The sequence below is a fragment of the Cheilinus undulatus genome, linkage group 17 (genome assembly GCF_018320785.1).
Source record: "Cheilinus undulatus linkage group 17, ASM1832078v1, whole genome shotgun sequence".
NCBI classification, from domain to species: Eukaryota; Metazoa; Chordata; class Actinopteri; order Labriformes; family Labridae; genus Cheilinus; species Cheilinus undulatus.
Window position 1 is genome coordinate 26,424,543 of NC_054881.1, and position 27,843 is coordinate 26,452,385.

At 39.2% G+C, this 27,843-nt stretch overlaps 1 protein-coding gene across 4 annotated transcripts; it reads left to right on the forward strand.

Annotated features, from left to right (window-relative positions):
* On the forward strand, positions 1 to 27,843 carry LOC121525089 (low-density lipoprotein receptor-related protein 2-like). 4 transcript variants are annotated; one of them, XM_041810865.1, is made up of 49 exons: positions 1 to 109; positions 1,197 to 1,319; positions 1,699 to 1,947; positions 2,499 to 2,612; positions 2,938 to 3,057; positions 3,258 to 3,383; positions 3,926 to 4,129; positions 5,345 to 5,513; positions 5,747 to 5,915; positions 6,101 to 6,323; positions 6,751 to 6,870; positions 7,157 to 7,375; positions 7,570 to 7,881; positions 8,899 to 9,117; positions 9,288 to 9,434; positions 9,517 to 9,765; positions 9,937 to 10,149; positions 10,268 to 10,516; positions 10,594 to 10,812; positions 11,225 to 11,473; positions 11,588 to 11,782; positions 11,896 to 12,144; positions 12,282 to 12,464; positions 12,635 to 12,883; positions 13,972 to 14,190; positions 14,271 to 14,537; positions 14,909 to 15,124; positions 15,290 to 15,472; positions 15,661 to 15,783; positions 16,142 to 16,306; positions 16,528 to 16,743; positions 16,829 to 17,058; positions 17,203 to 17,332; positions 18,583 to 18,776; positions 18,948 to 19,131; positions 19,280 to 19,495; positions 19,677 to 19,860; positions 19,953 to 20,154; positions 20,258 to 20,422; positions 20,597 to 20,839; positions 21,010 to 21,225; positions 21,575 to 21,709; positions 21,872 to 22,073; positions 22,179 to 22,304; positions 22,682 to 22,789; positions 24,932 to 25,168; positions 26,714 to 27,023; positions 27,239 to 27,335; positions 27,710 to 27,843. In XM_041810865.1, the coding sequence occupies exons 1-49, from the start codon at positions 52 to 54 to the stop codon at positions 27,773 to 27,775; spliced, it is 9,261 nt and encodes a 3,086-aa protein (XP_041666799.1). In that variant the 5' UTR covers positions 1 to 51; the 3' UTR covers positions 27,776 to 27,843. The 4 variants fall into 4 exon arrangements, 3 of the variants coding, with proteins under 3 accessions (XP_041666799.1, XP_041666800.1, XP_041666801.1); XM_041810866.1 differs by having other exon boundaries at positions 10,609 to 10,812; XM_041810867.1 differs by lacking the exons at positions 11,225 to 11,473; positions 11,588 to 11,782.

Below are 27,843 nucleotides of genomic sequence, written 5' to 3' on the forward strand. Positions count from 1 at the left end.
GCATTTCCTTTCAGGTGAAGCAGCTTCTCCCGATGAGCTGAGCGGGCCGACATGGACCTTTGTCCGTTGATTTTTTTCTTTTTGCTAGCAAGTCTGGCTTCTTCCCGAGGTAAAAATGTTGAGTTACCTTGTCTTATCTACGATTTTATGTGAAATAATGTAAACGAGTCTGTAAACGTAGCCCAGTGTAACACTGCAAAACATGTTATGGAGGTTTGACTTGTCTTCCCTTTTTAAAATTTCAACATGAAAAGACAAAATGGCGTTCATTCCTTTACTAAATATGGTCAAAGTTGTAAAGCTTTGTGAAATTTTAATGTTAGTGAATTATTACTGTGAAAGTTAAAACGAAATTAATACAAACGTTTAGCCCACTGCTTTTACTCATATACAAGTTTAAAACTGGTTAGACACGTTAAAACGAGTCGAGCTAAATAAATTTTATGCAAGGATGCAGATGGATCTGTTTTGGCTTACCTTTGATATTATTCTGTCCAAGTACTTCTGCTTGTCCTCTCTGGACTAAGTGTGACCTCTTATTACGATTTTGAAGAGTTAAAGTTTTCCGCACATATCTCAAGCATTTTTTTCTGGACCAAACTGCCGTTTGGAAAAACTATTTAAGGAGTACGGCCAACAATTAAGCACTGGTTAAATAAATTGAATTTTATCTTAATTTTTTAAAATAAATGTAACCAATCTTTAATTTTAATTTATCAGCATTCTGAACATTTACAAGTATAGTGTCTTAAATCTCCAGTCATAGGAGGAAAAAAAAACTTGAAACTGATTTTGCCACTGTTAATATATGTGACAAATTGAACTCCAGATTGTGGCTGCTAAATGGCTCAATACACTTTTTCAAACATTGCCCAGCTCCAAGTTATTGTGGGACTCCATCTTGCATAGCCTCCCTTGAAAAAAAATCTCAGATTAAGATGAGAGAGTGTCATGTATTTGCAGCAATTCCTCTCAGATTTTCATAATGTTTGCACAAGTCTCTAAAGTTCAGTGTTGACAAGAGGTACCAGACCCAGAGCTACTATGTGTGCTTTCTTCACCTTGAATTTGGTTTAAATGGGGTGTGTGGTATTAAAGAAGACCTCTGATTTGTCTATCCAGTCTTTGACCTTGACTTCTTTGGTGGCAGGCCTTTTAAACTTTGATCATCCATCTGTCTCTTTGTGCTTTTGCAGGTCAGAATTTTGGATGCAACCAAGGCCAGTGGCAGTGTGATGATGGCAGCTGCATCCCTGATATCTGGAGATGTGATGGAGAGGGAGACTGTTTGGATGGATCTGATGAAATGGATTGCACAGGTGGGAAATTCATTCCATTGTGCAAAAAAGATAGACTATGCTGCCATGTCACACCATGTTTTTTTCAAGTCAGTCTGAAAAGTCTGAAAGTTAAGCAGATATAAAGTGTTGTAGAATTACAAGCTAATATGTGTTCTTTTTACTTTCAAGAAAGACTGTTGACTTATGAAAGGACAAAAGCAAAAAAGTTGTAACAAGATGAAAGAACTGTAGTTTTAACAGTTTGAAGGCTACTTTCAACACATGACATTATCTTAAGGCAGGCCTTGAAAGGAAAATTACAGTAGATTGAAAGAAAATTAGAAAGACAATTCTTGTCATGATGCTTATATGTACCTTGTGCTTTCTTATCACATGCATGGTTTGATTTGTCCCCCAGCACAGGCAGGCTCTCCTGAATGTCCACCTGGTCAGTTCCCTTGTCTGGACTCTGTCGGCTGTGTTGATTCGTCGGCTCGCTGTGACGGAAAAATTCAATGTCCTACTGGCTCTGATGAGGAGAACTGTAAAGTTCCTGAGGCCTGCTTGGAGACTGACTGGACCTGTCGAAACAACATCTGTATCCCCAAAGAGCTGCACTGCAATGGACAGAATGACTGCCTGGATAACTCTGATGAGGACAACTGTGGTGAGAAAGATGAAGTTTGAAGTTTAAATCCTGTGCCACTGGAAATAATTGTTAGCCCTTTAAATACAGTAGAATAACCTGTAGTTTCTTTATTTAAATACATTTATTAAAAATCTCCTTTTGCTCTTTATTTTTTGTGGTATCAATCCTAGCAACATACAGCTTTGGTTGGTCCATGCCAAAACTATTTGCCTTTCTAAATACTACTAGGGCTAAGACTTTTAAAATGGTCTTTATTTTGCTGTACTACTTACACATTTATAAAATAAAGTTTTTATTGTTTTTTTTTTAGAGTAATCATACACTTTTTTGTCCTTTTGTTATTTTCAACAGGCTTCAGAAGAAATAGAAAATAGTCCTACCTATTTCACTGTAGGTAGCTTGAATACAGAATATAAAATGCATAATAATAATCCTAAAAGAACTCTGAGAGTGACCATTGCTTTTACCACACAATCTTGTTATGCAAATAAGATGGTTAAGTAAGATGCCCAGGTTCTTAGAGGCAGAATAAAAAATATACTGTAAGAGTTGTATCTATTTTCTTTCAGGTCTGTGCAGTGAGGATGACATAATGTGCCCTGGTGGGGCATGTCTGCCTGCTGAACAAAGGTGTGATGGGACAATTCAATGCTCAGATGGCAATGATGAGCCCATAACCTGCGGTAATTGTTTCACAGCTCACAATGATTGCAATTGATGCAATACATTTGCTAACTTTTTAAATGTCATTTTGGGGATTTTGCCTTCATGGGATAGGATAGGAAATGGGGAAGACATGCACCATACACGTGCCAGGATTGTGAATTGATCCTGGGACCAGTGCACTAAAGACCAGCCTCATTATATGGGAACCTACCCATTGAGCTAAACTGACTAATCTTTTTGTCATGTCATGCTTTTTCTGTCTGAATTGATGTGATGTGATATGCTGAAATATCTCTGCTGATTGTACTACTATAATACTGACTCATAGTGTACCCTCTGTAGGTCGCATTTGCTCAAAGAACAATGGAGGCTGTAGTCATGTGTGTGTTGACGAAGTCTGGGGAGCTCTGTGTGCCTGTCCTGATGGATTTAAGCTCTCTGCTAATGGAGCAGTCTGTGAAGGTATGTGGGGTCCAATGGAAGTCATACTGTTTGTTTTCCTCCTGCAAAAGTGACATCACAAGCACTGAGGACCCATCACACAAAAATGTCCATAATAAACAACAATGACTCTTTCATAAGGATCATATTGAGTTTTTGTTCAGTGGAGTTTTGGATGCACAGATCATGATTATGACGCTTGAAGCCCTCTCTCCCCTCAGATTTAGATGAATGTGCCCAACAGTTCCCTCCCTGTATGCATCACTGCACTAACACCATTGGATCCTTTTATTGCCACTGCAGAGACGGCTTCAAACTGAACGGAAACTCTACATGTGTAGCATCAGGTAATAGGACAAGCCTTTCATCTTTAACCCACTGAATACTTGCCTGTTTTAAGTACCATCCATTCAGTACAAACTTCGCTGCCATGGACTCTGATAATAAGCAGATTTTGACCTGTAGACTAGTGTAACAGTATAAATACAATGCAAATAAGAAAGCTGTCAGATTAATAGCATTTAGTTTCACCCTCGGAAAAGATCAAACTCATCAATAAATGTTATGAAGTGCTTTTGGATAAAAGATAATTGGCATGTTCATGGGCTACTTTGATGTTGCACAGCTGAAGACAAAGAACAAAACAAAGTTCATAAAGATCAAAAAGACTTTGTAGTACAAGCAACAGGAGGGTTGCATTAAAAAAATCCCCAAATGCCATTTTAAAGGGATGATTATATTGCAGATACTCTTAGGATTCAAAAATATTGTTAAGTTATTTAGGTTTTGTTTATTTTCCAGATATGGTGAGTGGTATTAACTGGTAGTCAGACAAACCCAAATCGAAATATTCCCATTAAGTGTACTTTCTCTTTCTGAATTTGTCCAGGTAATTCTGCCAGATTACTAACATTACAGAGGAAATCTATTGGGCTGCTGCATGTTGAGTCTCAACAGTTTGAAGTTATCCAGGCAGCAGTGCTTGATGCAGTGGCCTTAACTTATGATGTTGCCCAAGGCTGGTACTATTGGGCTGACAACCAAGGCAGCATTTACAAAAGTGATGGACAGAAAAAGTCAACTATCTATACTGGTGAGTGGACAATTTTTTAAAATCAAAATTTGATTTATTGATGTAGCTGGATGTTTATATTATTTTTCTGTTTTTAAACTATATCAGAACATTTTATAATAGTGCAGTATTGGAGAAAAGAAAACCTCACAGGGAATGGCAAACAACTTTTACATCCACTACATTCATACTTTTACCCATGACACTAGGCTTTTCTTGTTTTGATCATTAGTGTTGGTCTGGGAAGTTAACAAAAGTTTTTTTTCACAGATATCTAAAGATTTACTCGATTTTTTGTTCTCTGGAGCTGAAAGGGCTCATTTAAGAGGGGTATTGCCTCTTTTCTGTGCTTTTTTGGACTTTTCATTCTGTACATGTAAAGTTTATTCTGTATGTGCCTCCACCTAACTTGGGCAGTTTACAATGTCAAATGTTACAATGCCATTTGGCAGGCACTCTGTCCAAAGCAACGTACATCTGAGCGCAAGAACAGCTTAAGCAAAGATCTAAACAAGGGGAAACATTAGTAAGTACCACAAAGTACTTCAAATCCAATCAGACGCAGGTGCTGCCATGCAGTGCTAGAGGCATCATTACAATCAATGAAAATGAAATTGTCTTCAGCAAACAGTGACCTAAGTACCACGTACTGGGTCATTCACAAAAAGCTGGGTGCAAAACCTCAGACGTAGAGCCTGGAAGTGCGAGCAAACAGTAGTTGGTAGACTCATTTAACCACTGGGGACAATGGTGGAGAAGAGTCTAGCTGAGTGCATAGTGTTCTCTAAAGAGCTGGGTCTTCAGTTTTCTCTTAAAAGTAGAACAGGACTCTGCACATTGAAGGAGTTGGGTAATTCATTCCTCCATCAAAGGACAACAGAGGAGAAGAGTCAAGTAATTGGAGGCCAGCATAGAGAGATGAACAGTGGAGTGACATGTACTGTCTTGGGCTGGTTGAAGACCAGACATGCTGCTGCGTTTTGGATCATGTGCAGCGGTCTAAATGTGCATGCAGGGATGCCTGCTAGTAATGAGTTGCAGTAGTCATATCACAATATTACAAAAAACTGTTTGAAGAGCCTTGTTACATGCTCAGTCAGGTAAGTTCTGATCCTCTTGATGTTATAGAGGGTGAATCCTAAGTTTCTTAGATTAAATTCCAATATAGGGACCATTTTTAAAAGATAATGGCCATTTCTGAACAAAAAAATCTCGCTTTATTTTATTTTTTTATAGGGGAACCTGGAATCAAGAGTCTAGCTTCTGATTGGCTGAATGGAAACCTATTCTGGACAAATCAGAAGACAGAATCAATCTACATGCAGGCATCTGATGGGGAAAGTTACACCTCTGTGTTGAGAAAAGGCATCAGGCCATCAGAGTTGGTGCTTTTACCTGTAGAGAGGTAGGTGAGACTTTTTGAAATAAAGGATTTGCATAAATTGCAGATTATCTTGAGTAAATGGAAAGGAATACAAGCCCAGATATGCCTAGTTTTATATTAAGCTGTCTTAGTTTCTATAGTTTGACCACATAAAAATCATCCATGACTATTTGAATAGTAATTACTACTAACCAAAAAGACATGAATGCACACTTGGTTGTCGCAATTCAAATTCTCTATTTTTTGACTCTCAGCTCAATGTTTTGGATCAATGCTGGCCTTGGAGACAGAGTAACTATAGAGAAATCATGGATGGATGGGTCAGGAGGAAGCTCTCTGATTGTTCTCACTGCTCAGTCTCCCCACAGCCTCACTGCTGACGTGGCTGCCAGGAGGCTGTACTGGATCAGCGACTTCAAGAAGGTGATTCAGGAATAAAGCAAAGGCAGTAAACTTCTAAGTGATGTAGGGTATCATTTAAGGTGTAGAAATAAACAAGCCAATTAAAAAAAGAAAATAATACCATAATTGTACAATTAGTTATGATGCTCTCTATCTGGTTGGATTAATTTGACTGTAAGATTTAACTGAAGTAATGTCATTTATAGTCAATAGAGACGGTGAAGGTGGATGGGACAGGCCGTTATTCCTTCACAGGACTCTTCAACAAGAGGCCTGCTCTTAGTCTGGCTGTTTTTGAAAGCTCCTTTTACTGGGTGGATGACAAAGGACTCTGGAAGGTTCCACAGAAACAACCAAGCCAGAAAAAACTCATCTGGAAAGCTGCACTGCCATTATTAGCCATTTACCATGAGCTACAGCAGCCCCAAGGTACCTGATAGGACAAGTTTATTTGCAATACAACCTTTCTTCTTAGTTTGTTCTAAGAACCTCCACCAATAACAGAAATCATGGCCCAATCCCATTATCACCCTGGAGCTTCATCAATAAATGCTCTTATGCTTAACTGATGTCAGTCACGCTGTGTGTCATGAGAAGAACTCTAACCCAAAAGTGAGGAAAGCCATGAATGTTAAACCAATTAGGACATTTGACTGAAAACAAAAACAACTCTAGGAAAGTGTAAAAGTTGTGATTGGTATTTGGCGTACATTTGGAAATGTAAAATATCCATTTACATTTATTTTTATGTAAGAACTAATATTATTAAAAAGTGCACATTTTGCATTATTTCAATGTAGTTTGTTTACAGACCACTGTTTTTAGTACCATCACTGCAGATGTCTTTCATTTTCAGGTTCTTCTGCATGTACCAAGACTCCATGTCAACTCTGCCAGCTAACTAAAGGCAACCCAATGGGATTCACCTGCGCTTGTCCAAACTCTAAAGTGCTACTACTGGATGGGGCATGTGAATGTAGGTTAAGCATTGTTTTAATTTGCTTGTGCTACAAATATTTTCCCAGTTGGTAAGAGGTAATATGTAGTCTCTGGAAGATGAAGTGTGAGGATTAAAGCATTGTCTACCTTTTATGGTCTATTAGGAATTTTAGTCATTTAAAAAAAAATCCTGTATACAAACTTGATATGTCATCTTGTAAAATGTCTCTTTGTTGCACTTTTTACTTTGCAAATTTGGAATTACCATCTTCTAAAGCATGAGATCAAGATTAAATTGTGCTCATCCTTTTCTTGTTTTACAGATCCTAGGTTTGTTTATGCTAGCATTAACAGCATCAACATGTTGGAGTTCAGAGATACTGAGTCCGCTATAACCCAGCTGTTTTCCTCTGATGATGGCATCCTTTCTTTTGATGTGGACTGGTACAGAGACTGGCTTTACTGGGTTAATAAAACTGGGCATATCCAACGTACCAGTTTAACCCAGGTCAAGACAGAGGTGGTCCAAACCCCTTTGCCAGGTCAGCACTTTGAGTTTTCAGTGACTTGTGCAGATATAGATAACTCCTATTGTAGTCCTGAGAAACTGAGAAATTAATATTTACCATATCATCAGTAAGTTAATTGACAGAAAATCAAATGCAAATTTTGCTAATAGATAATGTGCTTATCTTTTTGCTCAAAACTCTCACTACTTTGCTTCTTCTTAATTCAGTTTGTCTGATAAAAGTGGACCAGAGAAAAGGGAACACTTATTGGGTGTCATGTGACCAAAAAAGAATTGGCACCATCACATCTGACAATCGCTACCCCCAGCAGCTCTACCATACAACAATGAGCATCCGTGATCTGTATCTGGACTGGCTCAGGGGTGGCCTTCTGTGGCTTGAAGATGATCAGATCCTAAGCATGAGCATGATGGGAGGCAAAGCCAAAGAGGTGCTGCACCTAACACCCAGAGGAGTCAGAGGGAATATTGTCTTTGACCTCAGGGCCAGTAGTTTGCTGTGGAACTCAAAAAGCGCAGGTATGCCTCATCTGAGAGTGAGTAAGTATTATTGGTCATATGTTTAAAGCTCACAAAGTATAACCAATAAGTTACTAGTTAAATTTATAAGCAGAGGAGTGTAAATTTTGGCTGCGATTTTTAAATTGTGTTTTTGTCTTAGTCTTTAGATTAAATGCCGTTTGGTTGCAGTTACATTTTAGTCATCTTTACTCTTGAAAGTTTTAGTCTTGAAAAACAAACATTTTAGTCCTGTATTGGTAAATAAAGGTTCTTTCATTTTAGTCTTTGTTTTTAATCAAAACAATTATTTTCTTTGAACTAAGTTTATTAGCTACACACTACATTTAATTTAGATATATAATATTCATATCAAGGGTATATTTTATCTAGTCTTAGTCCTGTAATCCTCACGGAAAAAAAAGTTAGCCTACTAACATTTTACTCATAGTTTTAGTCGACAAAATTAGCACTAATATATACTATTAGTGTATTAGAAATTTCAGTGTACACAATCACACATTTTTATTTGTAGAGAGTTGCTTGAAAGACCAGTGGTTCAAATTGTGGCCTAACATTGTAAAGTAGTTTTACTCATGTCATTTTCTCATAAACCCATTGGTCTACAACTGGTTGGTTCTTTGGGTTAGCTTAATCTTAATGGGATAGGTTTCTTTTTACAGTATTTGGCCATAGGCAAGCCATTTAGATGTGTTTTACTGCAACCAACTGCCCTTGAATAAACAGTTAAGGTTAAAGGCATACAGTGGAATGTTGGCACTATAGGACAAGTAATGCTTTAAGTACACTTTAAAAATGCCTTATTTCACTTCATCCAGACTGATCATTAAACAGTTAAATTTGTTGTAATCCCGAGGCAATAATAGCATTTGAAGTGTTTTTTTTTTTGTTTTTTTTTTCAAAGTTATGGGTCTTCTATAAAGAATACCCTTGCTCTTGTGCCTTGTCAAGTTATATTTTTTACCATCCCAATTTTGCAACTGAATTTTGAATGAGTTGTCTCTTAACTTTCTTCAGGTCTGACAACATTAAGTTTGGTTCACGAAAGAAGCCACCAAGCTGGTAGAAGGTGGAACATTTCAGGCTCAGTTATAGCTGCTTTTGAGCCCTTCCTGTTGTCACGTTCTGATGATGTCATTTCTCTTTGGGATCGGCGTGATGGAAGCCCCATCAAAGACATAACTGTCGGAGGACCTGTATTCAGTGTAATTGCTGCACTAGATGACATTGGTAGAGGTAAGGTAAACTTAAACTGAATAACTCTATTGTTGTGTTGTTTTGGTCCTTTGTTGGTAATTAGATCTTTATGGGTGATGGAAGTTTTTAGTTGAGGAAATGTAAGCTACAGGGTTTTATTCTGATATACTTTTTCATAATTATTCTATAAATATTCTTACTTTCCATAGTGCCTGATACTCCGTTATGCAGTGAACCCTCGGTGCTGTGTCGACATACATCAATTTGTCTTGCACAAAGCCAGCTGTGTGATGGAAAGAAGGACTGTCCTGATGGAGACGATGAAGACTTTTGTGTGACCACGTGTGCATCTAAAGGTAAAGAATCAATCAAAAATTGTATGTGCTATTCCTTCAGTTTACCATCTTTTAATTTCCAGTCTGTCTCTACCAATCTTAGAGGATTTCAAGTGCAAGGACCAAAGAAGTTGTGTCCCAAGAAATCTTGTGTGTGATGGTCGTTCTCATTGTCGGGATGGCTCTGATGAATTTGACTGTCCAACTGTAGCCTTAGTTGCAGCTCGCACAAACCTGCTTAAATGTCGCACAGGCTCAAAGCTGTGTCAGGATGGCACTGAGTGTGTTTTATACAGCCATGTGTGTGATGGGGAAAATGACTGTCAGGATGGATCCGATGAACAGGGATGTGGTGAGTTTCCTTTGTTTAATCTTCCAGAAAAAATACAGTGACATTAGGAATTATAGCTTTATTCCTTTAATGTTTTAAAATGATCATTTTAAGTTAGCATTTCAGCATTTTGGATTATGTAATGTTTAGAAATTTTTACCATCCTTATTTGGTGGCAACTGTGTGTTTAAGATGCCAAAGAACAGATCATGACACCATCAAACAAGATGCCTCCTGCTACCAAACCTCCTCTTCCAGCTGTACCAGCTTGCAGCAGCCCTTCAGTGCTTTGTCCCCGTTCTTCAGTTCACATCTGCATTCCTCCAAGTCAGTTTTGTGACGGTCACAGAGACTGCCCTGATGGTTTTGATGAACAGAACTGTGTGAAAAGATGTCCCTCAAAAAGTGAGCCTAAATTTAGAGTTTATGTTCTCCTTATTCATATTGCTTGTTTCTGGCCTCAAATAACAAAGTCATATTATCCTATCAAAAGTTAAATTTGTTTCCCCTTTTGTCCATTTAGATGACTTTCGCTGTAAAGACCGCCGCAGTTGCATATCCAGGAGTCTGGTGTGTGACGGGCGCTCTCATTGCAATGATGGCTCTGATGAGCTCAACTGTCCAGGTGTAGCTTCTCCTGCATCCCGAGCAATTGGTTTAAAGTGCCGCATGGGCTCAAAGCCATGCAACGATGGCACGGAGTGTGTTCTCCTCAGTCACGTTTGTGATGGAGAAAGGGACTGCCGGGATGGATCAGATGAACTACAATGTGGCGAGTATTTAATATTTGACATTACTATAGTTTTTAATCATAAATTCAGTATTTTTAACCAGCAATTAACTTTTCAGACATGGTTCCTACAGTTCTTGCAGAAACTGTCCACTCAAATGATCCTCCTGCAACAACTGAGCTCATTACACAGCATCCCACCCAGCCACCCTGCATCAGTCCTTCAGTTCTGTGTCCAGGTTCTTCTTTGTGCATCAAACCAATACAGTATTGTGATGGAAAAAGAGACTGCCCTGATGGATCTGATGAAAACTGTCTGAGAAAATGCCCCTCCAGGTGTAAGTGGGAAAATTGCGGACTTGTTAAGAACTTATACTCCTCTGATCTTAGACACCCCTCATATCAATCAATCACTCATTGTGTATGTGTAGTGCCTATTCATAACCAAAGTTATCACAAGACGCTTTACAAAGAGGGCAGGTCTAGACCAAACTCTCTGATGTAGCTTTTTATAAGAAAGACCAGTGCTAAAGACTGTAAGCTCCTCACCTCTAGCAGTATTTAGCCCCATTATAGTGGCAAGAAAAAACCTAACAGGCAGAATTTTGAGCAGAACCAGATGCATGTTGACAGCCATCTGCCAAAGCTGTGCTAGGATGGGAGAAAAGCAGAAGGAGGAGAGGGACAGGAGAAAAAAAATGTTGGCAGTTGCTTTGCACTATGATTAATATTTTCTGCCTGCCTCCTCAGCTGACTTTCTCTGCAAGGACCATCGGAGCTGTGTTTCAAAGAAAATGGTATGTGATGGCCGCTTTCATTGCAATGATGGCTCAGATGAGCTCAACTGTCCAGGCGTACCTTCTCCTGCAGCTCAGGTGAATAGCTTGAGATGTCGCATGGGCTCAAAGCCATGTAATGATGGCACAGAGTGTGTTCTCTTCAGCCATGTGTGTGATGGTGAGAGGGACTGCAGGGATGGATCAGACGAACAAGGATGCGGTAAGTTTATGTTTAAAAAAAAATTGCCAATTTTTGGATGTTTAATATGAAAATTAACCTTCCAACGGGCTTTTCCTGATGATTTTATCAATACTGATACTAAAATTCTTGCAGAAAATCTTCCCCTGTACAAGTCACCTACAACTGTCAACCCCCCTTCTGAGCCCCCAACTCAGCCCACCTGCATCAGTCCTTCAGTTTGGTGTCCAGGTTCATCTTTATGTATTAGGCAAACACAGTTTTGTGATGGAAAAAGGGATTGTCCTGATGGATATGATGAGAACTGTCTGAGAAAATGCCCTTCCAGGTGTAAGTAGGCAGATCATGGGCTGGCTGAGAAAATGTACTCCTAAATGTAGACACACCTCGTGTGACTGCGGTTGCTTTGCACTATGGTTAATATTTTCTACCTGCTTCCTCAGCTGACTTTCTCTGCAAGGACCGTCGGAGCTGTGTTTCAAAAAAAGTGGTTTGTGATGGCCGCTCTCACTGCAATGATGGCTCAGATGAGCTCAACTGTCCAGGTGTAGCTTCTCCTGCAGCTCAGGCGAATAGCTTGAGATGTCGCATGGGCTCAAAGCCATGTAATGATGGCACAGAGTGTGTTCTCTTCAGCCACGTGTGTGACGGAGAGAGGGACTGCCAGGATGAATCAGATGAACAGGGATGCGGTGAGTTTCATTTAAAGTTTGCAATTGCAAATGTTTTTGTGATTATTTGCCTTTATCCTGCTGCTTTCATATGAAACATTAACTATTCAAAATTGAATGTTGTTGAGTTTTGATTCTGCCACTAAAAATCCTTGCAGAAAATCTATCCTTGATTAAGTCATCTGCAACTGTCAAGCCCCCAACCCTGCCATCCTGCACCAGTCCTTCAGTTCAGTGTCTAGGTTCCTCTTTATGTATTAAGCCAGCACAGTTTTGTGATGGAAGAAGAGACTGTCCTGATGGATCTGATGAGAACTGTGTGAAGAGATGTCCTGACAGGAGTAAGTCAAAAATATGTTTTGTTTTCTCTGCTTAACATGTCCACAGTGAGAATTAAGTTGATTTTAAAATGTAGTGGATATAAAAACTTGACATCTTTATTGCTTGTTCAGTTAACATAAAGAACTCAAAAACTTTTATGCCAGTCAGATTGTGATTTTCCACTCTATAGCTGATTTCCGATGCAGAGACCGGCGGAGCTGTGTCTCAAAGAAACTGGTCTGTGACGGTCGCTCTCATTGCCATGATGGCTCGGATGAGTTAAACTGTCCAAGCGTTGCTACTGCTGCTCTACAGGCAAATGCTCTGAAGTGTCGCATGGGCTCCAGGCTGTGCAGAGATGGTACAGAATGTGTACTTTTCAGTCACATCTGTGATGGAGAAAGAGACTGCAGGGATGGATCAGATGAAGAAGGATGTGGTGAGTTTGTGTGAAAATGTTACTTCTGAAAAGTTTTTTAGCATTTGAAAGTGAATGGTAGATGAGGCCAATAAGATGAGATATTCCTTTATTAGTCCCACAAGGGGAGATTCCCAAATTTACAGCAGCAAAAAGTGGTGCAGACAAGGCAGGTCATTGGCAACAGTAAGACAATAGAAACAGAGGACAAAAGTAGTGTACGCTAGGGGTGGCAGGAAAAATCGATACAGCATAGTATCACGATATTTTGTCTGGTGATATATCGTATCGTCTCATCCACCAAGTATCGATTTTTTTCAAATTAATTGCTTATATGAGCTCAAGTCTATGATAATGGAAAAATAAAATTAATAGATTGTACAATTGTTTGTGAGGTCGGTAAAAGTGACGGTCATAGAGAAGGAGAAAGTTAGCACAACGAACATGGCAGCACCAGAGGAAGGACATTAGAAATGCAAGCAAGGTATGAATGAGATGGACATGACACATGAGGTTTGCAAGAAGTGCTACATGAAAATAGAATACTGCAGAAATATGACAAAAACGAGGGCAAGACTAATGCTAAATCAGCTAAACTGTTGAAAAAAATTGTATTAATTGCAATATATCGCAATATATGGTATCGCAATACTTACTGTATTGCAAAATATTAAAAATCGCAATAATATCGAATCATGACCCAAGTATTTGGATACTATTGTATCATGGGGCCACTAGTGATTCCCACCCCTAGTGTACACAAGAGCATGCAATTAAAACAATAAAAAAATACAAAATATGGAATATAAAAAGTCAACTTACAAAATATAAATAGTATTTGCAAGCTGCTGTGTACAGGTTGGATATATTACAGACTGGATATGGTGGAGATATTTATGCATACACATATACACAGTATGCCTTTGAAGGATTAAAGGATGTTTTATATGATTTATGTGAAATGCCTTTTGGCAGAATGGGTTTAATCAGTTGAGTCAAAGGCACTGTTTCTGTTTAAGTTTCTTTGCAACTGACTAAAATACATGTTTGTTTGTTTTTTACACAATAAGAAAAAGAACTTTTCCTAACTAACTTTTGTCACTTTTTAGATGCTAGAGAGATGGTGGCCTCCACTAATTCAGAAAATCTCAGTTTATATGAAGCCTCCTCACTTGTCACAGAACCTCCCACCCAGCCACCCTGCACCAGTCCTTCAGTTTTGTGTCCAGGTTCTTCTGTGTGCATCAAACCAACACAGTTTTGTGATGGAAAAAGAGACTGCCCTGATGGTTCTGATGAGAACTGTCTGAGAAAATGTCCCTCCAGGTGTAAGTATGCATAGGCTGGTTGAGAAAAAGTACCCCTCTGATCTTAGCCACACCATAATGTTTTCTACCTGCCTTCTCAGCTGATTTTCTCTGCAAGGACCGTCGGAGCTGTGTTTCAAAGAAACTTGTGTGTGATGGCCGTTCTCATTGCAATGATGGCTCAGATGAGTTCAACTGTCCAGGCATAGCTTCCTCTGCAGCTCAAGCAAATAACTTAAAGTGTCGCGTGGGAGCAAGGCCATGTAATGATGGCACAGAGTGTGTTCTCTTCAGCCATGTGTGTGATGGAGAGAAGGACTGTATGGATGGTTCTGATGAACAAGGATGCCCAGAAACCTGCAAGAAAGGTTGGTTCATTCAAACTTTTGGACTTGCAATTCATTAATGCATTAATTATTCCCTTAACTGTAACTCATTTAGACAGGCTACCCATCTTATCAAATTACTGTTCAAGCACTAGTTCACTAAGCAAACCAAAAAATCTACTGAAAATTAGGTGTGCATATCACCTAGTGGTCATTCCTGCATGCCATTCCCCAATCTCTTGCTGATGTTTCTGGCTCTATTCACTTTCCTATATTTTTTTAATCAAGGCATATAAAGCCCCAAAATGTATCTCAAAACAATTTTAAAAAAGGCCATTTCACAAATTATTTAACATTATGGATACGTTGAAAGGTTTGAAAGTTCGCTTTTGTGTTATGTCTGTATTTAACAGGCGAGTTCCAGTGTTCCCATGGAAAGATGTGTATCCCTGCAGCCCTGGTATGTGATGGTAAGTCGCAGTGTCGGGACCAGTCTGATGAACTGAACTGCAGGCAGCAAACCAAAAGCTGCGAGTTTCACTGTGCAGACGGAAAACGTTGCATCCCAAAGAAGCTCTTGTGCGATGGAGAGAGAGACTGTTTGGATGGTACAGATGAGCTTGGCTGCAGTAAGTCTTAAACCTGCAAGTTCAATGTCAATTAGGTTGTTTTTACTTTAAAAGTTCAAAAGCTGTGACATTTAAGCAGTGCAGCGAGTATCTTTAAGTGTAGTAATAGTGGTGGCAGCCAAATGACAAAAGTCAGGTGGATTCATTCAAAATATTCCTTTCCAGATCCTCTCACTGCTTCAGCTACAGATTCTCCTGCTGTCACATTTGCATCAACATGCATCGCTCCATCAGTTATCTGTCCAGGTTCATCTCTGTGCATTTCTCAAAATCAGCTGTGTGATGGAAAAAACAACTGCCCTGATGGATTTGATGAAAATAATTGTATCCGCCGATGTAAAAACCGTGGTAAGTATGAGAGCAGCTATTACAACGAAGAAAAAGTGCTGTAATTTGTTTGTGGTAAATTACATCAGACACATTTTGGATGACTTGGAGACTTAATGCAAATGATTTATCACATTTTTAAGATGATTACATAAGTATATTTTCTTCCTCCCTTTGATTGCTGCATTTACTTATTTTTTTCATTTTAGGTGACTTCTTGTGCAGTGACAGGAGGGCCTGTGTCCCAAGGAAAGAAGTGTGTGATGGTCGATCCCACTGTCCTGATGGCTCAGATGAGAGAAACTGTAGATCAGCTGATCCAATAGCTCCCTGTAAGCCAACAAGAAATGTAAAGTAAAACAGTGATGTGTAATAGCAGTAGCTAATCTTATCAGAACATTTTATTATCATATAAAAATAAACTGGCCATCTTGAAACCCTGCAACAGTGCATACACCCCAGAAAACACTGAACACGGTCACATCAACCCTTTTTTACCCTGAAACCTGCCCAGTGACCCATTTAGACACAGCTTGTCAAACGCTTTATCCCATTGAATCTAGCATTCAGACTAGTCTGGCTTATCATGTGGTCGTAAATCTATGGAAACAATCCCAGACTTGACTGTTGCACTAAGTATTTAGGCTGGATGTCTCTAGATTCCACTGAAGCATAACTCTCTCTGCCAAGACTCCAGTGTGCTCAGTGCTGGATCAGTGCCACTGAAGTGCCGCAAAGGATCCAAGCCTTGTAAAGATGGCCTGGAGTGTGTTCTTTACAGTCATGTGTGTGATGGAGAGAGAGACTGCAAAGATGGATCAGATGAAGAGGGATGTGCAGCCCAGTGCAAAGCAGGTTTGTTTTGTCCTGTACACAGGTAAGAAGCTTATATAATGCAACAGTTATATCTTACAGTTGATATGTTACAGCAATGCATGGGTTGAACATGCAGTTGTTTAGCTTCCAAATAATTATCAGAATATTTGGTTCGATGCACATGGCTGTTCCTGCTGTCAAATAAGTGAATATATGGTTAATAAAAAATTAAGGCTAAAGAGTCTTTTTGTCTTCACCAGATGAGTTCAAGTGTGCTCATGGGAGTAGATGCATTTCAAGTGACAAGGTGTGTGATGGACAGAATGACTGTCAGGACCGATCAGATGAATTAGACTGTTCAACTCTGATGGAAGGCTGCCATCACCGCTGTGATAACAACACCCGCTGTATACCAGAGACCTTCTTGTGTGATGGAGAAAGGGACTGTGCTGATGGGTCAGATGAGGAAAAATGTGGTAAGGGATTTCGATAATTGATATTACAGAAGATGCATATAAAACATGACAAGATGCTGCACGTCTGTCCTTTTCTTTCATCTAGCTTTGGTGGCCTGTTCAATTAACCAGTTTCGCTGTGCTAGTGGTCAGTGTGTGTTAGAGGCTATGAGATGTGATGGTTATCCTGACTGCCGTGATCGTTCTGATGAGGTTGATTGCACCAGACCCCCACGCTGTCCAGTGCAGCTCCGATGTCCAAACAGCCATGAGTGCCTGCAGAAAGAGTGGCTCTGTGATGGTGAGAATGACTGCAAAGATGGATCAGATGAGAAGGTAAAAAAAAAAAAAAAAAACACAACTGGTCATGAGTTTTGTTATTGACAAGTGTGACTTACTCAGAGCATTTTGAATAAACCAAAGTGAATGCATTTGAATTTTTTAAGATAAAGTTTGAAACTTGGTCTCAATTGTATCCAGAACTGCGTGCCAGCACCGGCCAAGTGCAGAGAGTACCAGTGGCAGTGTGGAGACAGCAGTCAGTGCATCCCTCTGTCCTGGAGGTGTGACGGGAAGGTGGACTGTCATAATGGCATGGATGAGGACAAATGTGAGTAAATGGTCAAGTTTATTCTATTCTATACTTTAGGGCCTTTTTTGAACAGTTAGTTTATAGGGTAAATCCAAGGTTATCAAAAAAATATTATTTCCCAACATCCAGTCTCACCTGTTTGAGTTGCTGTGACCAATTTTAAGGATATGTGGTTCTCAAATGGTGTGGCAAGTCTAGGTATGCCTCGGGAATTTGTACAACCATGTGTGATTACTATGACTATTCAAAGACGCTGTCCAATTTTTTGATATTTGTAAACGAAAATTTCTGAAGGATATCTGGTATTTTCTTACAGTGTTTTTGTTACACACAAACGCACACACACACACACACACACACACACATATATATATATATGGCTGATATATATATATATATATATATATATATATATGGCTGATATAGCTAAAAAAGTATGCTCCAAAAATATTAATTTTAACATTAATTCAGTTGTTCTCAAATGGTGTAGCATTGTGAATTTGTGCAACCATGTGTTATTACTACAGCTATATATCAACTGAAGATACAGTAAGGAAATTTAAAGTGGCAGTTTTCATGGATTTGAAGATGATCTGCCTTGAGACTATGGCTTGATGTTCAGTGTGCCTTGTGCAAAAAGTGTTTTAAAATTACTGATTTAGCCTATATAAATTTGTGTATACTATGGAAAAAGGAGTGAATCATAATAAGATATTGGTACCTGCATAAATGGGTTTTGCTGGTAATACACCCATGCTGTTATCCATGGTACACTGAGCTTAAGAAGACAGGTTTCATACACTCAGCTCATTTTCTTATTTGAGTAGATGGTCATTCTTAGGGATGCATGCTATTAACATCATGCATTCTTAGGGATGCACGATGTTGGCAGCATGACATTGGTATTGGTAGATATCAGTTTTTTTAAGTCAGTTATTATCGGCAGATATGAAAATTTCTGCTGATATTTTCGACTGATATATCCTCTGAAAACGTTTATATCAGACATAAATATTGCCTTTTGTAGGTCCAAAAAACATAAAGTGGAAACTATTGGTATCAGCTCAAATGATTTTGTAAATATCAGCATTTAAGACATCTGCAAGCATCTGGCGTTGTGTATCCTTAGTCCTTCTCCAATGAATGAGAAAATTAATCCTGATATAAGCGATGGTTCTAGTTTCAGAATTGAATTGTCCATGGAGTCGTGCTTGCTCAAGGGGTTATTTTGCCCAAATTGATGCAAATTTGTTTCTCTACTTCCACAGGCAGTCAGAAAAAATGCCCCTCTCACCTTTACCAGTGTGGCAGCGGTGAGTGTTTGGACCCCCGTCTGGTATGCAACAGCTACACCAACTGTGCTGACGGGTCAGATGAAGGCCCAGGATGTGCTAAACGCAACTGTTCCAGCTCATCTGCTCCTCAGTGTGACCACTCCTGTGTCAGCACCCCAAATGGACCGGTAAGAGGAGAACAGATGTATTCAAGGTGTCTGATCTGCCTAAAGCTGTTAGGATGGCTTGGTCTGAGAGAAGTTTATCTATAAACATGTACACAGCATTTTGATTGGAAGTTGAAGTGTATGCCTATTTCTTCCCTGCTCAAATTGACAAGTCTTTTCTTTATTTCTCAGCGATGTTACTGTGCTGCAGGTTTCGTACCACACTCTAGTGCTGTGTCCTGTGTGGACGTTGATGAATGTAATCTAATGCCCTATGTGTGCAAACACACCTGCCTAAATACCCGTGGGTCCTACATCTGTCACTGCCATCCCGGCTTCTACTTAGAGCCTGACAGCAAAAGTTGCAAGACCAAAGGTACAAAAAGTGTTCATTTATTTCACAAAATGTTCTCTGCCCTCTACCTTTATACAGGTGTATGTGTCATGGCATTTTCCTGTATAGCTCACTACTGGGCCAGAAAGACAGAAAACCTTATTGACTTGCTGTGTGTTTCCTTCACCAGATGAGCCTTTACTTCTGGCCTCAGTGCAGTCAGAGCTTTTACTTCAAGGAGTCCACAGTAGTACTTTGCGTCTACTCTCCTCTGCCAGTCGGCCAGTCTTCTCACTGGATTATCACTGGGCTCAACAGAGAGTTTACTGGCTTAGTCCAGACTACCAGAGCATTCGCTGGGCTGACATGACAAACCCCACCAACAACAAAGGGACACTAATAAAGGGTAAAATTAAAACCATACAACTCTTTTGTTGTGTAATATGATTTTTCATCTGTATGGTTCTATTAATTTTAGGAGTTACCAAAACAATCAGCTAATACATGTGCGAGATTATTCACGCAACAAAAGAGATTTTAGGCTCTACTCAGACTTTGAAGTATTCAGAAGGCATGTCTTTTTTCAGGAGTGAAGTCTGATTTTATTGCGGTGGACTGGGTTGGCAAGAATCTTTACTGGGTTGATGGACTTGTGGGCCAGATTCTGGCAGTGAAGCTCAGTGACGTCACAGTAAGGTCTCAGGATTACACAGTTGTCCTGGGTGAAGATCTGGAGCAGCCAAGCTCATTGGTCCTGTTACCACAAAAAGGGTAAGGTGGTGAATTACAAGTGTGGGGAAAGTGCTTCAGAAACACATTATTGTTACTTCAAGTTTTAACCTGTATTTAATAAACTTTTACAGGTTGATGCTTTGGTCTGAGATTGGTAGCACCCCTCAGATTGAGCGTTCCGGGATGGACGGTTCCAGGAGGAAGGTGGTGGTGAGTCGAGGCTTGAGTTGGCCTGTCAGTCTGGCCTTTGACCTCCTCGACAGCAGGGTGTACTGGGCCGATGAGAAGCTACGCTGCATTGGCTCAGCTTCTCTTGATGGAGACAATGTTAAGGTAAAAAGCACATAAATTAAAACAAAACTTGTATGACCAAGTTTCAACACCGGTTGAGGAGACAGTTATGAATATTGCTGATCCATTTGACTTCTCTCATCAGATCCTCCAGTTAGCTGAAACGCCAAGCCCTTTCTCTGTGGCAGTCTTCAATGACAAAGTTTTCTGGTCCGACACAAAAAGAAGGACCATCCGATCAGCTGACAAGAATACAGGCAAAGATCAGAAGGTTCTCCTGAAAAGACCAGGGCAGCCATTTGGACTGAAAGTGAGTTTTAAATGTTTACCTATGAACATGTTATTGTTGGATATCATGATGACTATATAAAAGCTGACAGTTTCTGAACTGTCTTTTAACATCAGCATTTGACAAAACAACTACAAGCTAAGAAATATTTGTGAAGAAAGCCTACAGCTATGATCCCTTTTCCTCTTATCCCAGGTTATGCATACCCTGTCCCAGCAAGCCATAGCTAGCCCATGTGACCAACTTCAATGCTCCCACCTCTGCCTACTGGCTCCACCGATGAGAGGCAGGTCTGGAGCAACAGTTGCAGAAGGGACGGGACCCACAGCAGTTTGTCGATGCCCAAAAGGCATGTTGCTTTCCAAGGACAAGATAACCTGTTCTTTGCCTATAGATTCAACTTTCATCCTGCTTTTATCTCATACCACTACCTACCAGGTGAATATCTGAGTGTAGTTTAAAAAGCAATGAAATCTTAATGCCTTTTTCTGAAAACAGCCTCTGATGCATAGCTCTTCCTCCCAGATTTTCTTTCTCAGATTAATACATTTCTTGTAAAGCTTACCTGTGATAATATCTCTTTTGTCTCACCCTGATACTTGTTAAAGATTCATCTGCGCTCCATGCGTCGTGATGGTGTTGCTTTGAAAAAGATGCCTAATGGCAGAGATTTAGCAATGCCAGGGATACGGGAGGCCACCGGACTGGATGTGTCCATCCAGGAGCTTTCTCTTTTTGTGGCTGATGCAGCACAAGGATCTGTGGATGTGCTGAAACTGAGCAGCTCCAGACTGACATCCTCCGGACAAATCCTTAAATTGAAGGTAGATGTAAATCACCTTATGACAATAAATATCAATTTTAACAGCTGGCAAAGGTGACGTTTATTATCCAGAAGTTTTTTTTTTTACAGTATAAAGTATAAAGAGTCTGTTATTGTTTTTCTTTATTTGATTCTGGAAAGGAGAGGCTATTATGATGAAGTTTTTACCAAGAGTGAAAAGAAAAGTCCTAACGGTCCTCTACTCTCCAGTGAAAAGGTTATGCCTTGGACAGCAAACACATTCAAGTAGTCTATATTGACTTTGCAACTCCTTAAATTCAGCTGCACTGAAAGTTGTCAGTCTTGGGTGGAATTCTAACTTTGTGAACTCAACTTTATCTGCCTTTCAGGATGATTCAGTTACAGCATTGGCAGTTGACTGGGTAACCTCAAACCTCTACTGGAGCAGCACTGAGAGGCCCAACCTCCATGTGACCTCCCGCAATGAAGGCTACACTACCTCACTGCTGCAGGGATCACTTAAAGTACAGATCTGCCTCACAGATTAAACTTGTTCTTTTCACCTTCACTATCACCAGCTTTATCTCTCAAAACATTTCTTTATAACTCTGGCTATAGACTCTAATATTTCTTAATCATACAACTCTTCTTGTAAATCTAACTCCAGGTCTCTTTTGAACTCTTAGGGTACGACATCCATTGCTCTACATCCCCCCACAGGAAGACTTTGTTACACAGCAATAGTTGTGGCAGTTGGAAAGAGCCAGACGGAGGTGAACTGCATCTGGATGGATGGCCGGAACAAAGCATTGCTATGGAAGAAGTCAAGCATCCCCACCTCTTTGGTTTTTTCAAATCAAGGAACTATGATCTACTGGGCTGACACAGGTAATGTTACTATGTTCTTGTACTTGATGTCAATTATAACAAATGTTGGCTGCTCTGCCTTAGGTTATCTATTGATTAATTTTTTTTTGTTTCTTTTCTGTCTAGGTGAAGGTGTGATCAGCTCCATTGGAGTGGACGGATCAGGATATAAACAGTATAAAACAGGGCCGGGTCTGATCATTTCCTTCACATACATAGAAAACATCCTTCTCTGGGTCACTCTTGACAAAGGTAAACAAGGTTTTCAGCTCAAAAAAGTCAATCAACCCAAGATGTCTTGTTGGGAAATCTGAGATTCAGCTATTTTCTATGTCTCTCCAACAAAGTGTGCAGTCCTGCATTTTCACATTGATCTTAGCCTTCACATTTCTTTCATTTGTCTTTTTCCCCTTCAGGCAGCAGATGGCGTTAGGGACTAAAGTAACCATAAATTATTCAGTCAGCCACTTTTCTACAAGCTGCCCCATTAGACATGTTTTAACATCTTCTCCATCACACCTGCCCTGTTTCGTCCAATTTCTGCATGTTAGAAAATACCTAATAGTTTTTGTGAGTTAATTTTCAGGTTGGTTGAATGTAAACTTCTTTTTTGTGTTTTCACTGTTTAGATATAACCAAACTGTGGTTTAGCGATGGTCTCCAGCCTAACCAGCTGTGGTTTGAGACAAAGATCAGTCTGGTGGAGGTCAAAGCCTACAGCAATGACACCCAGTCAGGTATCTATTGACAGACAAAAATGGCTCCTGTGACCCTTTTACAAGCCTATGGCTCTTTAAAAAAGATAACCATGAAGATATGATAAGACAACAATTCCTGGTTATTAGAGTGAGCATTAGAAGAGACACAAATTCAGATGCTTTGATAGCAGGTTTGGAGTAACGCTACAATTTGCAGTAAAGAGGCATACAGAGTCAGGTAAATGACTATACTTGACATAAGACATGACCGTTACAGCTCTCAAAAAGGTAACAAGTGAAAAGAATAGTGAAGTAAATAAACAGCAAACTGTGACAGTGAAAACATGATATATAAAGAGCAGACAAGTTATCCCAACAGAGGTGACACCAATAGGCATGACTTCCTGATGGCCACTAGATGGCAGGGGAGGCAGACTGAAAGGCAAAGGGTTCTTAGGAGCTATTTCAGACACAACTGTAACACAAATAATCCTCTGACATGGAGCAAAACTTAAACAAATATCATTCAAAGAACAGTAACTCATAATGAAGTTAAAAATAAAATCAGTTTAACCATTACATGCAAGATGCATCCAGCCAAGTTAAAGCCTGTCAGTCATAATACTGATTTAAATTAGCCAGGCAGCGTGCTTTTCCAGTCAACTGCAAATGTAGAATGCATCCCAGGGAGATTCTAATGAAATTGTGCAAGCAGCTTGTCAACACTGTAATCCTCCTCACATAATGCTGCATAATGTGATAATTCCTGCCCATGTTTGCAATGCTAACCAGCAAGCTTGTAGCTTAAATTGTAAAACATGCCAAACCAGTGTTCTAGTCCTGCTTCAGGACTCTAGCAGCACAGGTATTTTTAAACTTTTTTCTCATTCTGAATGCAGGACACAGAAAATGTGCGTTATCGAACACTCCAGGCAGAATGAAAAGACTCACTTAGACTCAGTTTGAGGTGAATAGATGGCAGGGTGATGTGATACCTGCAGAGATGCAAGTCTTGGCAAGCTGTTGTGGAGGCTCAATGTGTTGCAGTGATTACTGTAGTGGGAAAGAGGGAGGATGAATGGAGCAAACAATCTTGGGCATTAACCCTGTTGCAGCCTTAGCATACGCAAAAGTGACGGAATAAGCAAAGTTTGTTGTCTGAATGATATGCACACCACAAGAATACACTGAAATCCGTCACACATGACGTCTTTAAACCATTTTTTCCTGGCATGGCTCCACAAATCAAATACCAGTTCAATTACAATGACAAAGAATAATCATTCACAATATGTGGCTTCTGTCAAAACGGCACTAAAAGGTGCTTTATGTATGGTAAACCAGCATCTAAAGAAATGTCAACTTGGGGAAAAACTGAAATTGTAGTTCATATTCTTAAATTGCATGAACAGCTTCGCTAATTCAATTTTGCAAAATTTCTTAAAGCAAAGTCGCTGTGCTGTGATCTACAATTAAGATGAGATGTGTTTGAGTTCTTTGATCAAGACTTTTGGTACTTGAAAACTGGAGATTAAGTAGTATTACAAATTTTATGAGATAAGAGTGAGCACAAGTTATCACCAACCAAAAAAAAGTGTCACAAATACTGCAGACAGAACCAAAGAAAAAATATAAACATTAAGTCTTTCCAAAGTCTTCCATAACAATGTCTGTATTTGTTTGCTGTCATCCAGAAGCCAAGTGCTCTTTTATTTTTTAACAAAGATGGACGCACTTGGACGTACTTCACATTCCCTGGATGAAAACCAGGTTCATTTTTTCAGTCTGGCATTCGGATTGCCAAAGCAGTGCCAGATCAGATGAAGTCATATTATGCTGCCAGGAGTTCCTGATATCTGAATAAACCAGCCACAATCTGTAAATTAATAGACTAATGAACTTTTAAGCATTATTGGAATACCCACAGTACTTTATACACAATTAAATACCAATAACAAAGGGGAACCTCAAAACTTAGGTTCTATGCATTCCTGTGTTAAAATCCTTTGGAGGCCTACAGCCATAGTGAAAGTCAATAAAGGTTCCTATAAAAATGAATATTGAATATCTGCTCATTGACTCAAAATTAAACGCTTAAAGTGTTTACATAATGTATTTGCTCAATCTCTGTGACAGTGAGGCTGTTCTTTCCTTGATTTGCATATCCTGGTTGACCTACAGGCTCCAACAATTGCTCTGACAACAACGGTGGATGTGATCACCTGTGCCTGGCCTATCCTGGAGGTCGGACATGTAAATGTGGGCGTGGCTTCTCTGCTGTCAATGCCACTTCCTGTACCCTGCTCCCAGACTGCCCCTCTGGACAAGAGTCCTGTTTTGATGGCAGCAAGTGTATCAGCAAGAGCAAGTTCTGCGACGGACATTTGGACTGTTCTGACGAGTCTGATGAGCAGGACTGTGAGTTCGATAAACTACACACTGAAACTAAAATACTCTAATCACTCAGCAGTCTAAAAGCAACAGCAGACATGGCAAATGAAGGAATACAATTATACTTTTTGAAGTAGAAATGAGTATTTACATATGTCTCTGCAGTCAAAATGACTATAGTCAAAATAATTTGAGCTCATGATTGAATTTAAGCCAACAAAATCCCTTTCTGTTATTTCAAGCCCAATATTGTTTATTTGTAGAAACAGCACTTCGAGTTGTGTCAAAAACAGTACATGAGTCACAACTTATTTTCTGTAATTATAGCATGTGGATTAGTATTTTGAATCAAGGCTCTAGAATTACCAGACATTATGAGGACTTTTATTTTCTAAACATATGGTTTACTAGATGAAGAGGTTGGAGAAAACATTTGTAAGCATAGGAAGGATCATCAAATACACCCTGGTCTACTGAACTGTACACACAAATTAGGAAACAGCGGTTTAGGAAAGATGTGCATTATTAAGCAGTAGTTAAATTCACAAAGAAAAGAGCTCTTTAAGTAAAATTAAAGAAGTTCTATTAGGTTACACAGTTTAGGTGCACCTCAAAAATTGAAATGTCACGTTCAAGTTAATTTTATGGTCATTTAATTCAAAAGATGAGTGAGACTATCAACCTACCAATATAATTGAGCTTCAAGCCAAAGTAAAGCAACCTGGGCTTCAGGATCAAGTATGGCTAGAAACAGTGCTACATCACTTCCTGCTCTCAAAGCCAGCTCTGTGTTTGAATGGCAGAAGATTGGGAAACATGGGTAGCGAAGCAATTGGCATATAAAAATTACAAAACGCAACGCTAATCATTACTCTGAAATGTCATTATTTTTGCATAACTCGCAAATGACAAATCTTTCTTGTTTACCTCTTTCATTTTGAAGAAAAGTTTCCACCCAGAAAGCAGTGCACAGAACCCAGATGGGTTAATCAATTGAGTGCATAAATGAACATACTAATCTGAAGCTCAGCATTTCTGCTTTGTAAATCCTTTTTTATAGGTCTTATGTAATATTTTACTATTCTGAGACACTGGATAATTCAATCATGTGAAATGAATCTAGAATATAAACTTTTTTTCATCCAAGTATGGTTGACAAGATGAGCTTCTCCTCAATATTTATTTTTTTTTAATGCCCCTGTATTCTTTTATTTAACCTTTTTGCTTTTATATAAAATTAAACAAATTGTTCACCTTTTGGGAAATTGCTTTTCTTTCTTTCTTAGGGCTAGATTGAAAAGTTTAGGACACAGCTAGGCTTTCTTTGCAAAAACTAGCATAATATGTCTACCAGCATCTCTAAATGTCATCAATAATACATTAAATTCTTTTATTGGTATGACAACATGGTAATGTGTGGTTTAATAAATGTTATCTGCTAGATTATTCTTGTGTGCATGGTAACTTTCATTATTGATTGCCAAATTATTTATCCCAGCTTGAATATTTTTGGCAAACAAAAGCAGTTAATTTGTAATATTGCATAATCTCTAAAATTAATGTTCTCTTTAGGTCCGAACACAAACTCAGCCTCTTTTGGCACTAATGGCCACCCTCTGAAGTCTTCCTCCTCACCTCACCAAAATGCTGGAAAGAACTCTGTGCTTTCAGTGAAAGGCTCTGTGTCCTGTGATGTGCAGCGCTGCAATGGTCATGGCAGCTGTGTTATCAAAGACAAAATCACTCAGTGCCAGTGTGAGGCCGGCTACAAGGGAGAGTTCTGTGAAGAGGCAGAGACCAGAAGGAGCAAAGCAGGTGTTGTTCTCGGTGTCCTCTGCCTCATTGCTGCACTGCTGGCTGCAGCCTTTATTTATGCTAAAAGGTAAAAATCTCAAGAAGGAATTTTTACTCCTGCATTCTGTTTAGGCAGACCTGGTTCGTCTCACCATAGAGTTTGAATAAGCTGCTGTTGTGTTTGGTCAGCAAAAACTTGATAGAGTCTTTGAACTTCTGTCTAATTTAAAACTATTCAGTTAATTTTAAGTTATCTACAGAAATACAATAAATTAATTGCCTTTTTAAATGTGGTTTCTACAGGAAAGGTTTCAAGTTCTTCAAAAGCAGATCTATTGAGAAGGAAACTCTGATGGCAAACATGGGCCTGCCTTGTGAACACTACGATTCAGACTCTGAGGTCAAATCATGAAAGATATTTAAAAGTATTGAATATTCCCAGTGTGTTTACAAATTGGCAAAAGGGCAGCTAAATGCAAGTTTCTAAAATAATTCAGCTATGCTGAAAATATTTGCAAATACTGTTTGGTGCTCTGCACAAAGGTTCTAAGGATCATCACACAATATTTAAACATTTGTTACCAAAAATTATACTTTGTGTTAATGCAGTGTAGCAACTATAAACCTTTGACAGCATGTTGGTGATTAAGTGAGCCAAACCTTTGTGTCTAATTATTCTTTAAACTGGGAAAATAATTTCTACAGTTTTTATCAGCTAAAACAATTTTATATGCATTGTCATGCTTTAAGATTATCTTTTTTTTTTCTCCCCAGGAGCTGGAATCCCCAGTTGATGTGAAGAACCCCCCACTGGCCTTAAAATCACTGCATTTAAAGTAGAAGCTTTGTATTATGGTGCTAAATCAAACATCTTAAGAATATTAATTGTAATAAAAAAGAAAAAACAA